This window comes from Canis aureus, chromosome 33, assembly GCF_053574225.1.
Source record: "Canis aureus isolate CA01 chromosome 33, VMU_Caureus_v.1.0, whole genome shotgun sequence".
NCBI lineage: Eukaryota > Metazoa > Chordata > Mammalia > Carnivora > Canidae > Canis > Canis aureus.
The window spans coordinates 13,931,960-13,946,106 of record NC_135643.1 but is presented as its reverse complement, the minus strand read 5'-3'; the positions used below and the strand labels follow the sequence as shown (position 1 = coordinate 13,946,106).

The 14,147-nt window shown below is 37.8% G+C and overlaps 1 protein-coding gene across 6 annotated transcripts in view; it reads right to left on the bottom strand.

Moving 5' to 3' along the window:
* CCSER1 (coiled-coil serine rich protein 1) overlaps positions 1–14,147 on the bottom strand; it is a 1,371,014-nt gene that overhangs the window by 1,042,307 nt on the left and 314,560 nt on the right. For all 6 annotated transcript variants that reach the window (XM_077882877.1, XM_077882876.1, XM_077882880.1 and 3 more), the window contains one exon: positions 12,231–12,351. In XM_077882877.1, coding sequence (XP_077739003.1) covers positions 12,231–12,351 — 121 coding nt within the window. The remainder of the gene's footprint in view (positions 1–12,230; positions 12,352–14,147) is intronic.

The window sequence follows — 14,147 nt, the reverse complement described above, 5'->3', positions numbered from 1 at the left end:
CACAAAGTACATGAATTTCAACAAATATACCTCTAATGAAAAAGCAAAATAAAATGCATAACCTATTAAGGAAGCACTACTCTTTTAATCTCTTCAGAGTTTGAATTTTATATACAGCTCATGAAGCACTCATTTTCTCATAACTGTGATATGAGAAATGTATAGGTTTGAGTAACATGCTGAGTGGCTAGATATATGGGTGTATTTTTAATATTACCATTTTATTTATAAGGCTTCATACTCAAAGCTTTGATCTCAACATTCTATGTTTATGATCAAATTATTTGAAAATTGTATGGGCCCTTTTTGAATCATATAGATTTTTCCATTTTTCAAGGAGTTATTCTTTCCAAGGTAGTTAGCTACCTATCAGGCTAAAAAATAAAGTAAAATCCATGCCTTTATTTTCTAAGATAGTACGAACTTGATATATATCAACAAGAGAAAAGTTCTGATTTTTTTCCACTGCAGAGCTCAGAATGTAGCTTTTCTTCCTAAGAGACTAGCTATTTTCTCCCTATTATTTGATATTCTGACAAATTTATACTTTATCCCTAATAGGAATTCCTCATTCTTATTTTTTTCCTTGTTGAGTGGTGTCTAAAAACTGGTGAATACATGACAAATTTTAAAATACAAATATTTCAATCATAAAATGATTCCTACATTCTAAAGTGATATATCAATACAATGGCATTATTATGGCCAGTATACTAGCTTTATTTTCATAAATTTATATTTTCATAAGTTTCATAAGATTGTATTTTATAAGTTTTTGTAAGCTGGGATCTTGAGTGTTTTTTTTAATTTTTTTAAAGACACATTTATTCAGCATCATGATCAGACTTTGACATTTAGCAGTCAACAGCATGGGTACAAAAAAAAAAATCTATGTTGAAACCCTTTTTTGGAATGCTTTACATTTTCCACAGAACAGAAACTAAAATAACCTGTTATACAATTAGTCACAAATACAGTCCTAGAGTTTTTTGCCCATACACATGAGTATTGTCTAAAACATTTCATTAAAGATGTGGTTTATGTATACAATGGAATATTACTTGAGCCATTAGAAGCAAAAAATACCCACCATTTGCTTTGACGTGGATAGAACTAGAGGGTATTATGCTGAGTGAAATAAGTCAATCGGAGAAGGACAAACATTATATGGTCTCATTCATTTGGGGAATATAAAAAATAGTGAAAGGGAATAAAGGGGAAAGGAGAAAAATAAATGGGAAATATCAGAAAGGGAGACAGAACATGAGAGACTCCTAACTCTGGGAAACGAACTAGGAGTGGTGGAAGGGGAGGTGGGCGGGGGATGGGGGTGACTGGGTGGCGGGTACTGAGGTGGGCACTTGAGGGGATGAACACTGGGTGTTATTCTGTATGTTGACAAATTGAACACCAATAAAAAATAAATTCATTAAAAAATAAAAAAAATAAAAAAAAACATTTCTTTATAGCAGCTGGGCCCTGCCACCACTGGGCTTGACTGAGTTCACAAATCTATTGTTCCCTGTCACTTCTCTGGCTCTCCTCTCCTGTTAAGCTCTGTTTCCTGGTAGTAATTAAAACCCCCTGCCATTGCCATAGTGGCTGCTGCTGCTGGAACCACCACAGCCATCTTAGTTTCATGGTTTGGCAAAGTATTGGCCTCTACCACCATAGGGGCCAGATATATAAATAAGGCTGACCTAACTTTAGACAATCATATGTCTAACCAAAATCCAGATCTTATATTGATAAATAGCATCTGCTGCTTTTATACTGAGTTTTATTTTTTCAGGTGTGTGTTTTACCTCTTCATCTGGATTATAACATTCTCAAAAATATTGTCATATATATTCTGTCTCCTGTACAATCTTATGTATGCTGAAGCCCATATACTGATGATTTATTACAGTTCTTAGCAAGAGAATTGCTGAGTCCTGAATTACATGACTCTAACGAGTCCTATGTTTCAAAGACACACTGTTTATGAATTTATCATGTGAAGCCTGTATAATTAAAGGGGAAATTTTACTTAGAGAAACAATTCCATACTGAATTTCAATAAAATACCAGGTATTTAAAGATACTATCTCAACTTACAACATTCTAATATCTCAGGATTATATTGGCAGATTATTCTATTTCCTAATGGGAAATCCAAAAACACAAAACCAATACCATTTGGTTTGTGAGTTTTGGTAATTTCATCTATAAAAATTTTATATGGTTATTTCCCTAATATATTTGTTGTAAAAAGTATAATTTTTAAATATTATTTCCTTTTTATTGTGTTTCAGGCATTTCACTATATGGTACATATGGAAACTTCTGCATCGAAAAGAAAGAGTGGTTAAGAAAGTTTCAAAAACACAATCTGCCCAAGGCCTGAATTCCTAACAACCAAGTTATAGGACCTCTCAACAGCATAGCTAAATCAGATAATATGAAATAAAATTAAGTGAAAAACATTTGAAACAAGAAGAAAAAGATATGCATAATTGTACTTTAATATGGTATTTCAATGTCTATCGTTTGAATATAATAAAGAATTCTGACTTTTAAAATTAATAGTGATATTACTATGTATGCTAACCATCTCTTGTTTTGACTTCATAGAATCTACCTCTGACTTCTTTTACCAACGTCAGCCATATTTTAAGTACAGAATCACCCTTCCCCCTCACCTTCACATTCTGCCCCACTGTTTGTCCTATAATCTGGTTCTAGTCAATCCTATCACCAAATACTCCTGGACACACAGCAATTGCTTCAGCATTAGACATGAGCTACACTAGTCAAAGCCAGTGACATTCAGATATCACTTTTTTTTTAACATTTTTTTTTTAATTTTTATTTATTTATGATAGAGAGAGAGAGAGAGAGAGGCAGAGACACAGGCAGAGGGAGAAGCAGGCTCCATGCACTGGGAGCCCGATGTGGGATTCGATCCCGGGTCTCCAGGATCACGCCCTTGGCCAAAGGCAGGTGCCAAATCGCTGCGCCACCCAGGGATCCCTCAGATAACACTTTTTGTTATTTTGATTTTGATTAACTTCATTGGATTTACTGAAAAAGTAAAAATCTGTCCCAGGAGCTGCAGAAGGAAGTAATGTTACCTTTAGAGGAAAGACCCTTCTTGAAAAAGAAAACTTACAGAGAGGAAAGAAGAGCAAAGAGACGTAGATGGAAAGAATGAGCCCTTATAATACCATTTGAGTACCAGACCCAACTATGCCCGAAGAAACTTCTATCTCTATACTTTTTAATTACATGAACCAGTAAGAACCACTACCCTTAATTTTTCTGAAACCAATTTACCTTGTAGCTTCTCTCATTAGCAAACAAGAGTTATGAATTAATCACTATGCCTACGCATTTATCTTGTTCTCTTGCCATATATTCATATCTACCAATTAATTCTCAAAATAGCAGTGTGAGGTATGAAGGACATTGTAGCTTCCATTTGATACAATGGCCACTCTTTGAAAAGCTTCATTAAAATCAAAATTAACATTATAAAAAATCTAAAATATTCGATGTATTTGCCTTCCTAGTCAGCTGAAATGGTAATAATATAATAGAGACATTAATTAAGTAATCCATAAGTTATTGAATGTGAGATGTGAAAGAGAAAACATAGGATATTTTTTTTCTTTTTCTTTTTTTTAAATAATAAATTTATTTTTAATTGGTGTTCAATTTGCCAACATACAGAATAACACCCAGTGCTCATACCGTCAAGAGCCCCCCTCAGGGCCCGTCACCCATTCACACATTCCCCTCACCCTCCTCCCCTTTCACCACCCCTAGTTCATTTCCCAGAGTTAGGAGTCTTTATGTTCTCTCTCCCTTTCTGATATTTCCTACCCATTTCTTCTCCCTTCCCTTCTATTCCCTTTCACTATTATTTATATTCCCCAAATGAATGCAAACATATAATGTATGTCCTTCTCCGATTGACTCATTTCACTCAGCATAATACCCTCCAGTTCCATCCACGCTGAAGCAAATGGTGGGTATTTGTCATTTCTAATGGCTGAGGAATATTCCATTGTATACATAAAACATATCGTCTTTATCCATTCATCTTTCGATGGACACCGAGGCTCCTTCCACATTGGCTATTGTGGCCATTGCTGCTATAAACATCGGAGTGCAGGTGTCCCAGTGTTTCATTGCATCTAAATCTTTGGGGTAAATCCCCAACAGTGCAATTGCTGGGTCGTAGGGCAGGTCTACTTTTAACTCTTTGAGGAACCTCCACACAGTTTTCCAGAGTGGCTGCACCAGTTCACATTCCCACCAACAGTGTAAGAGGGTTCCCCTTTCTCCACATCCTCTCCAACATTTGTGGTTTCCTACCTTGTTAATTTCCCCATTCTCACTGGTGTGAGGTGGTATCCCATTGTGGTTTTGATTTGTATTTCCCTGATGGCAAGTGATGCAGAGCATTTACTCCTGTGCGTGTTGGCCATGTCTATGTCTTCCTCTGTGAGATTTCTCTTCATGTCTTTTGCCCATTTCATGATTGGATTGTTTGTTTCTTCGGTGTTGAGTTTAATAAGTTCTTTATAGATCTTGGATATTAGCGCTTTATCTGATACATCATTTGCAAATATCTTCTCCCATTCTGTAGGTTGTCTTTTAGTTTTGTTGACTGTATCCTTTGCTGTGCAAAAGCTTCTTATCTTGATGAAGTCCTAATAGTTCATTTTTGCTTTTGTTTCTTTTGCCTTCGTGGATGTATCTTGCAAGAAGTTACTGTGGCCGAGTTCAAAAAGGGTGTTGCCTGTGTTCTCCTCTAGGATTTTGATGGAATCTTGTCTCACATTTAGATCTTTCATCCATTTTGAGTTTATCTTTGTGTATGGTGAAAGAGAATGGACTAGTTTCAATCTCTGCATGTGGATGTCCAATTTTCCCAGCACCATTTATTGAAGAGACTGTCTTTCTTCCAGTGGATAGTCTTTCATCCTTTATTGAATATTAGTTGACCATAAAGTTGAGGGTACATTTCTGGATTCTCTATTCTGTTCCACTGATCTATGTGTCTGTTTTTGTGCCAGTACCACACTGTCTTGATGACCACAGCTTTGTAGTACAACCTGAAATCTGGCTTGTGATGCCCCCAGATAGGGTTTTCTTTTTTAATTCCCCCTGGCTATTCGGGGTCTTTCCTGATTCCACACAAATTCTAAAATAATTTGTTCTAACTCTCTGAAGAAAGTCCATGGTATTTTGATAGGGATTGCATTAAACGTGTAAATTGCCCTGGGTAACATTGACATTTTCACAATATTAATTCTGCCAATCCATGAGCATGGAATAATTTTCCATCTCTTTGTGTCTTCCTCAATTTCTTTTAGAAGTGTTCTATAGTTTTAAGGGTATAGATCCTTTACCTCTTTGGTTAAGGTTTATTCCTAGGTATCTTATGCTTTTGGGTGCAATTGTGAATGGGATTGACTCCTTAATTTCTCTTTCTTCAGTCTCATTGTTAGTGTATAGAAATGCCACTGACTTCTGGGCATTGATTTTGTATCCTGCCACGCTGCCAAACTGCTGTATGAGTTCTAGCAATCTTGGGGTGGAGGCTTTTGGGTTATCTATGTAGAGTATCATGTCATCGGTGAAGAGGGAGAGTTTGACTTCTTCTTTGCCAATTCGAATGCCTTCAAGGTCTTTTTGTTGTCTGATTACTAAGTCTAGGACTTCCAATACTATGTTGAATAGCAGTGGTGAGAGTGGACATCCCTGTCTTGTTCCTGATCTTAGGGGAAAGGCTCCCAGTGCTTCCCCATTGAGAATGATAGTCGCTGTGGGCTTTTCGTAGATGGCTTTTAAGATATCGAGGAATGTTCCCTATATCCCTACACTCTGAAGAGTTTTGATCAGGAATGAATGCTGTATTTTGTCAAATGCTTTCTCTGCATCTAATGAGAGGATCATATGGTTCTTGGATTTTCTCTTGCTGATATGATGAATCACATTGATTGTTTTACGAGTGTTGAACCATCCTTGTGTCCCGGGGATAAATCCTACTTGGTCATGGTGAATAATTTTCTTAATGTACTGTTGGATCCTATTGGCTAGTATCTTGTTGAGAATTTTTGCAACCATGTTCATCAGGGATATTGGCCTGTAATTCTCCTTTTTGGTGGGGTCTTTGTCTGGTTTTGGAATTAAGGTGATGCTGGCCTCATAGAATGAATTTGGAAGTACTCCATCTCTTTCTATCTTTCCAAACAGCTTTAGGAGAATAGGTATGGTTTCCTCTTTAAACGTTTGATAGAATTCCCCAGGGAAGCCATCAGCCCTGGACTTTTGTGTCTTGGGAGGTTTTTGATGACTGCTTCAATTTCCTCCCTGGTTATTGGCCTGCTCAGGTTTTCTATTTCTTCCTGTTCCAGTTTTGGTAGTTTGTGGCTTTCCAGGAATGCGTCCATTTCTTCTAGATTGCTTAATTTATTGGCGTATAGCTGTTCATAATATGTTTTTAAAATTGTTTGTATTTCTTTCGTGTTGGTAGTGATCTCTCCTTTTGCATTCATGATTTTATTAATTTGAGTCTTCTCTCTCTTCTTTTTAATAAGGCTGGCTAATGGTTTATCTATCTTATTAATTCTTTCAAAGAACCGACTCCTGGTTCTGTTGATCTGTTCCACAGTTCTTCTGGTCTCTATTTCGTTGAGTTCTGCTCGCATCTTTATTAACTCTCTTCTTCTGCTGGGTGTAGGATCTATTTGCTGTTTTTTCTCTAGCTCCTTTATGTGTAAGGTTAGCTTTTGTATTTGAGTTCTTTCCAGTTTTTGGATGGATGTTTTGTATTGCGATGTATTTCCCCCTCAGGACTGCTGCTGCATCCCAAAGATTTTGAACGGTTGTATCTTCCTTCTCATTAGTTTCCATGAATCTTTTTAATTCTTCCTTAACTTCCTAGTTGGTTCTTTCATCTTTTAGCAGGATGGTCCTTAACCTCCACGTGTTTGAAGTCCTTCCAAACATCTTGTTGTGATTTAGTTCTAATTTCAAAGCATTATGGTCTGAGAATATCCAGGGGACGATCCCAATCTTTCAGTATCAGTTCAGACCCGATTTGTGACCCAGTTTGTGGTCTATTCTGGAGAAAGTTCCATGTGCACTTGAGAAGAATTGTATTCAGTTGAGTTTGGAGTAAAGTTCTGTAGATATCTGTGAAATCCATCTGGTCCAGTGTATCATTTAAAGCTCTCGGTTCTCTGGAGATGTTGTGTTTAGAAGACCTATCGAGTGCAGAAAGCGCTAGATTGAAGTCACCAAGTATAAGTGTATTATTATCTAAGTATACCTTAACTTTGGTTATTAATTGATTGATATATTTGGCAGCTCCGACATTCGAGGCATATATATTGAGGATTGTTAAGTCCTCCTGTTGGATAGATCCTTTAAGTATGAAATAGTGTCCCTCTTCATCTCTCACTACGGTCTTCGTGGTAAATTTTAGTTTATCTGATATAAGGATGGCTACCCCTCCTTTCTTTTGAGGATTATTTGAATGGTCAGTGGTTCTCCAGCCTTCTATTTTCAGGCTGTAGGTGTTCTTCTGTCTAAAATGAGTCTCTTGTAGACAGCAAATAGATGGGTCCTGCTTTTTTATCCAGTCTGAAACCCTGCGCCTTTTGATGGGGTCATTAAGCCCATTCACGTTCAGAGTTACTATCAACATATATGAGTTTAGTGTCATCATGATATCTATTCAGTCCTTGTTTTTGTGGATTGTTCCATTGGACTCCTTCTTAAAGGGGAATTTTTAAAGAGTCCTCCTTAAAATTTCTTGCAGAGCTGGTTTGGAAGTCACATATTCTTTTAGTTCCTGCCTGTCTTGGAAGCTCTTTATCTCTCCTTCCATTCTGAATGAGAGCCTTGCTGGATAAAGTATTCTTGGTTGCATGTTCTTCTCATTTAGGACCCTGAATATATCCTGCCAGCCCTTTCTGGCCTGCCAGGTCTCTGTGGAGAGGTCTACTGTTACCCTAATACTCCTCCCCATAAAAGTCAGGGATTTCTTGTCTCTTGCTGCTTTAAGGATCTTCTCTTTATCTTTGGAGTTTCCAAGCTTAACTATTAAATGTTGAGGTGTTGAACGGTTTTTATTGAGTTTAGGGGGATCTCTCTATCTCCTGGATCTGAATGCCTTTTTCCCTTCCCAGATTAGGAAAGTTTTCAGCTATGATTTCTTCAAATACATATTCTGGCCCTCTGGCCCTTTCAGCGCCCTTGGAACCCCATTAAACATAGGTTTTTCTTCCTCAGGCTGTCATTTATTTCCCTTAATCTATCGTCATGGTCTTCTAATTGTTTGTCCATTTTTTCCTCAGTTTCCCTCTTTGCCATCAACTTGTCTTCTATGCCACTCACTCGTTCTTCCACCTCATTAATCCTCGTCGTTAGGACTTCTAGTTTGGATTGCATCTCATTCCACTGATTTTTAATTTCTGCCTGGTTAGATCTAAATTTTGCAGTTATAAAGTCTCTTGAGTCCTTTATGCTTATCTCTAGAGCCACCAGTAGCTGTATAATAGTGCTTCTGAATTGGCTTTCTGACATTGAATTGTAATCCAAATTTTGTAACTCTGTGGGAGAGAGGACTGTTTCTGATTCTTTCTTTTGAGGTGAGGTTTTCCTTCTAGTCATTTTGCTCAGTGCAGAGTGGCCAAAAACAAGTTGTTTGGGAAAAGGAGAAAAAGAGGAGAGAAAGAAGGAAAGAAAAGAGAAAAAGAAAAAAAAGGAAGAAAAAAAGAAAAAAAAGAGAAGAAAAAGAGAAAGAGAAAGAAAAAGAAAGAAAGGGAAAAAAAGGGTGGGGGAAGCAAACAGTAATCAAAAAGGAAAAAAGCAAACAAAAACAAAAACAAAACAAAACAAAACAAAAACACGGGGGAGTATCCTCTGATTCTGTATACTTTAAGTCCCTTGACTTCCCCTGGAACTTGTCCGTCTAGCTGGTCTTCTGGGGGAGGGGCCTGTTGTGCTGATTTTCAGGTGTGAGCTCTTGGGGGAGCTGCTCTGCCCCTGCCTGGTGCATGGCTCAGTGGGGGTTCTTTACCCCGTGAGGCCCCAGGAAACAACCACAGTGGCCGAGGCCAGCTCTGGAGCCCTGGAGTCAGCCCCCGCAGTAGCTCCAGAGCTCTCCGTCTGCAGAACCTGGAGGCTCCGGGCGGGGCCGCTGATCTGCTCAGCTCGGGGCAAGAGCGTCCTTGCTGTCCTGGGCCCTCCCGGCCTCTGCCTGTCCCAGGGGGAAGCCGGATCCTGGGCTGTGTCCCGGCGCCCTGTGCTCCCGCCCCACAGCCCCCTCCGCGGAGCCGCCCCCGAGCCCCCCGAGCTGCTCCCGCCCCGCAGCCCCCTCCGCGGACCCGCCCCGAGCCCCCCGAGCTGCTCCCGCCCCGCAGCCCCCTCCGCGGAGCCGCCGCCCGAGCCCCCCGAGCTGCTCCGGGTCCCGCCGTGCGCGCGGCAGCCCTTAGGGAGCTCGGCGCACTCTCCCGGGGCGCAGGTGTCTGTTAGTGTCCCCGGGGGCCCGAGGGCATCCCCGCCCTCCTGGGTCCTGCTCCAACTCCCTGCGGGCCCCTTTCCGCCCGGGAAGGTCGGTGCAGCTCCTGCTTCTCCGGGACGGGGCTCTCCTGTCCTGGGGACACTCGCCCCGGCCCCTCCCCCTTGGAGGCCTTTTGTGTCTTTATTTCTTTTTCCCCGTCTTCCTACCTGTATAGAAGCGTGAACTCTTCTCACTGTAGCATTCCAGCTGGTCTCTCTTTAAATCTCAGGCCGAATTCGTAGATTTTCAGGATGATTTGAGGGTTATCCAGGTAATTTGGTGGGGACAGGTGACTTGGGGACCCTATCTTCCGCCATCCCACCCCTCCTCTCAGGAGATTTTAAAGAAAAGAAAAACAGGGGCACCTGGGTGGATCAGTCAGTTAGGTGTCTGCCTTTGGCTTAGGTCATAATCCTGCAGTCCAGGGATCAACGCCCACATCAGGCTCCCTGTTCAGTGGTGAGCCTGCTTTTGTCTCTCCTTCTGCCTGTCTCCCTGCTCATGCTATCTCTCTTGCTCACTCTCTCTCTCTCAAATAAATAAATGAATTTTTTTTTTTAAAAGAAGAGAAAAACAATGGTAGCTTAACATAAACCTAGAAGAATCAATGTTTAAGGAGGCTACAGGAATCATTAATTTGGTTTTAGGCATACTTAACCTAGGATTCCAGTAGGATACTTAGACAAGTCAGGTCAGCAACTCTAAAATATTAGACTTGCACTCAGAAAAGCCTTAAAAAGATTAAAAAGAATATATATTCTTCTTTTTCTTTAATATATAAGTATATATATATATATTTATATATATATCTGCAAGTCATTGGTAATATTGATAATTGAAGCTATGGGAGGCACAACATAACTAATACTTCTGTGGATTTTTAGATTTTGGGTCCTTTACCGGTATCACTTCTCTTAATACAATGACTATAAAAGGATGGTGATATCACCCCAATTAGCAGATGAAAAAAAGAAAGCACTAATTGTTTAAGTAAAAGGTCTCCAATTTCCATACACACACACACAGAGACACATATAGTAGCAGAATTAAGATTCTAACCAAGATCTCTCTGACTCAGAAATACAAAAAAAATAATAATAAATAATAATAATAATAATAATAATAATAATAACAAAACCTATATGAATAAATGAATGATATTGTTAAGGGAGAATGTTTGATAAGAAAGTAGATTCAATACAGAGGAATATCAGAGTGGATGTAGGGTAACATAAAAAAAAAGAGGGGGAGCCAGGTAATAGTTTGCTTTAATATACATCTCAGAATACAGAAGAATGAATATTTATGAAGTAGCTAAAGACTGAAAAAAGGTATTTTTGTGCAAAAAAATAATACTATTCCCAGTTTTAAGCAGAAGCACTAAAAGATAATTAAAAGAATTTAAGATCCTATTTATAAATATATAGGTAACTTATGTAAACTCATATAGATTACAGAAAATGCACTGAGTTTTCTAATGTAATTCAACTGACATATACAAGATGTAATTTTCCTAGTAGACAAAAAACTTGGAACCTAAAAATTAGACTATATTAAGAGCCGCTAAATTGTTCTCACTTTTAAATTGTATTAAAACTGAATTACAATCATTACTTTCTAAATTAGTTAATATCTCTTTTCTCTATAATGAGAATATTAATACTGGCAATCTTCATGCTATCAAATACATATATTGCTTCATTTGAATTCAACATTATTGATTGTAACATTAAGGAATTTTCTAATTGATTTCACAAAGAGTATCAGATACTATCCAGAGTTCCAGGAAACTCTATCCTCAGGAGCTTATCCAGGAGAAATACCTCAGGATCAAACAAGTATGATACAGTGTAAACCAATGGGGAAAAATAGTAGGTGTTTCAAGGTAGCTACTACCTGTCTCATACGGTGGTCAGCAAGAAATCCATGGCAACACCATACATCACATAGTCTCCAATCTGAGACTTTAGAGTGAGAATGGCACGAGTTTCACTGGAAAATAACAGTAAACTTTCCCTTTTCATTTACGTAATGCATACCTAAAAATATCCTAATTCATCTGATATTTCAGGTTCATGTAGCTTACATTTGTTATCAGGAATTTAATTCTTTGTAAGAAAAAGTATATATCATTTATTCGACGTAAGATCAAATCTAAATTTAAGTGAAACATGATCTGTTTAAATAGCAAAATATATAGAAACAGTGACTAGTGTAAAGTTCTAATTTCAAGCAATTTACTTAAAATAGTTAAAATAACAACTTTCATTTCTTATAAGATGCAAACCAACTTTAAGTTAAGAAGCTTATATTAAAAACTGGTCACATTTTAGACAATTAAAGCCAATGACTACAAAATAAGCCATCTAAGAACAGTGTACCCACAATCACAATGTTAAATAAAGTGCTTCATGTCCCTAAGATAAGGTAATAGAATGAAACTTGAAGGGTATATAGTTCAAACACATGAAGGTAGAGGATGCAGAAGCTATTCATTGAGACAGGAAAGGGTAGATTGATTTTTAAAATATTGTACAAAGTTATTTCTGACCTTTCAATATACTAGTATTAACATATGTATTATAAATCATAATATCTGAGCAATCCAAGTCTCATCAGTTATCTAATTAGTTTTACAAAGTTCTGAAAAAATAAACAAATAACTTACTGTTTAGAAGATTCAGGAAATTTTAGTTCTTCTCTTTTCTTCTTTTCTATTGTTGGTTCCATAGGAGTGAGAACCACAGCAGCACATGAGACTACAGAGTGGTATGAATCCTCCCGGCAAACTGTTTTATTAAAAAAAAAATTGCAAATGTCAAAATTATTTATTGACTATTCTCACTTTCCCTTTTCCTCTTTTTTAAAAATTTTCAGTCAAATGAAAGAGATAATTCAACTAAAACATTAATTATCATAATTATCATCAAATTATCCCGAATTATCATTTTCCACTCTTGTCTTTCCCCTCGCTAGCTGAATGACCCTAGACAATTTTTCTTTTTTTCAAGCCACACAGTGGAAAAGGTGTTGCCAATGCTTTATAGTCCATCATTTAAAAAAAGCTTTTCATTAAAGAATAAGTGCATGAATCATATATAATTAAATGAACCTTAGCAAAATGAACACACCTGTTTAAGCAGCAGCATCATCAATAAGCATTACGAGCACCCTAAAATTCCCTGCAGTTCCTCTTCTCAATCACTGCTGTAGCCTCCAAATTTAACTGTTTTTATTACTTGAATAACCATAGATTAGGTTGGCCTATCTCTGACTTTTGTATGAAGGAAATCACACTCTTATGTGTGTGCACTGTTTTATGTATGGCTTATTTCATTCAATATACATTTGTAAGACTCACTCATATGCAAAAGCACTTTGTTCACTCACAGAGCTGTGCGGCAGTCCCCTGAATGAATATGCTAGAATATATGTATACGTTTTATTGGTAATGGACATTTAGACTGCTCTGGTCTGAGGCTATTTTGAAGTGTCTATAAATATACATGCACTTCTTTTTTTCCTTTGGTGCACCAATAAATTTGCATTGAAAAATATCTAGAAATTGCTATTAAGATGTGTCCAAGTGTTTCACCTTCAGCTGGAGTAGATACTGCTAAACAGTTTTCTCAACTTATTGCATTAGTTTTCATTCCCCAAAACAAGAGTTTCAGTGCTGCACATCTATATCAACACTCATGTTTGGCTGGTTTTAAATTTCTAATATTGTGCCAATTCTTTATTGCTGTATACAAATTTTAACACAAATTTAAGTTTAAACAGCACCCCATTTGTCACTTCATAGTTCTGTACGTAAGAAGTCTACTGAGCTCAGCTGAGTTCTCTGATTAGGATCACACAAGGCCAGGTTCGCAGCCAGGCCATGCTTTTACCTACAGTATCTGGGGGAAGAATCCACTTTTGATTTCATTGAGGTTGTTAGCAAAATTTTGTTTCTTGGAGTAGTAGTAATCATGTCTCCTTTTCCTTGCTGGCTATTGGTCAGTGACTACTCTGAGCTACTAGAAGTTCCTCACAGGTTGGTGGCCAAGGGCCTGTTTATCTCAGCAATGAAGAACATCCTTCACAGTGAAACCCTCTCATGCTTCAAATTTTTTTCTCACACTCTGGTATCTTTGGCTGCTAATAACTGGGGAAAAAAATCTCTGCTTTTAAAGGATTCATGAAATTAGGTTAGGCCCATACAGATGATCTCCTTTTTGATCAGCTCAAAGTCAACTGATTAGTAATCTTAACTACATCTACAAAGTCCCTTTTGCCATGAAACATAACATAATTACAGTAGTGATGTTCTATCTCCCCAGTGGAAAAAATTATACAAGGTTTAGATTCATGTGTCAGCTTAGAATTCTGCCTACCACAGCTATTCCTATAAGCATACAGTGGCATCACCCTGGGGCTTTAATTTGATTTACTGATAACTAATAAAATAATTGTAAATTCTTAATTTACATGATTCTGATAAGCACAGATTTTAGTTACAAGGTTCAGTTAAACAACACCAGGAATTCCCCAAAATATGATTCATATTTCAGTCTGCATAGCACATCTACCATGTGTAATT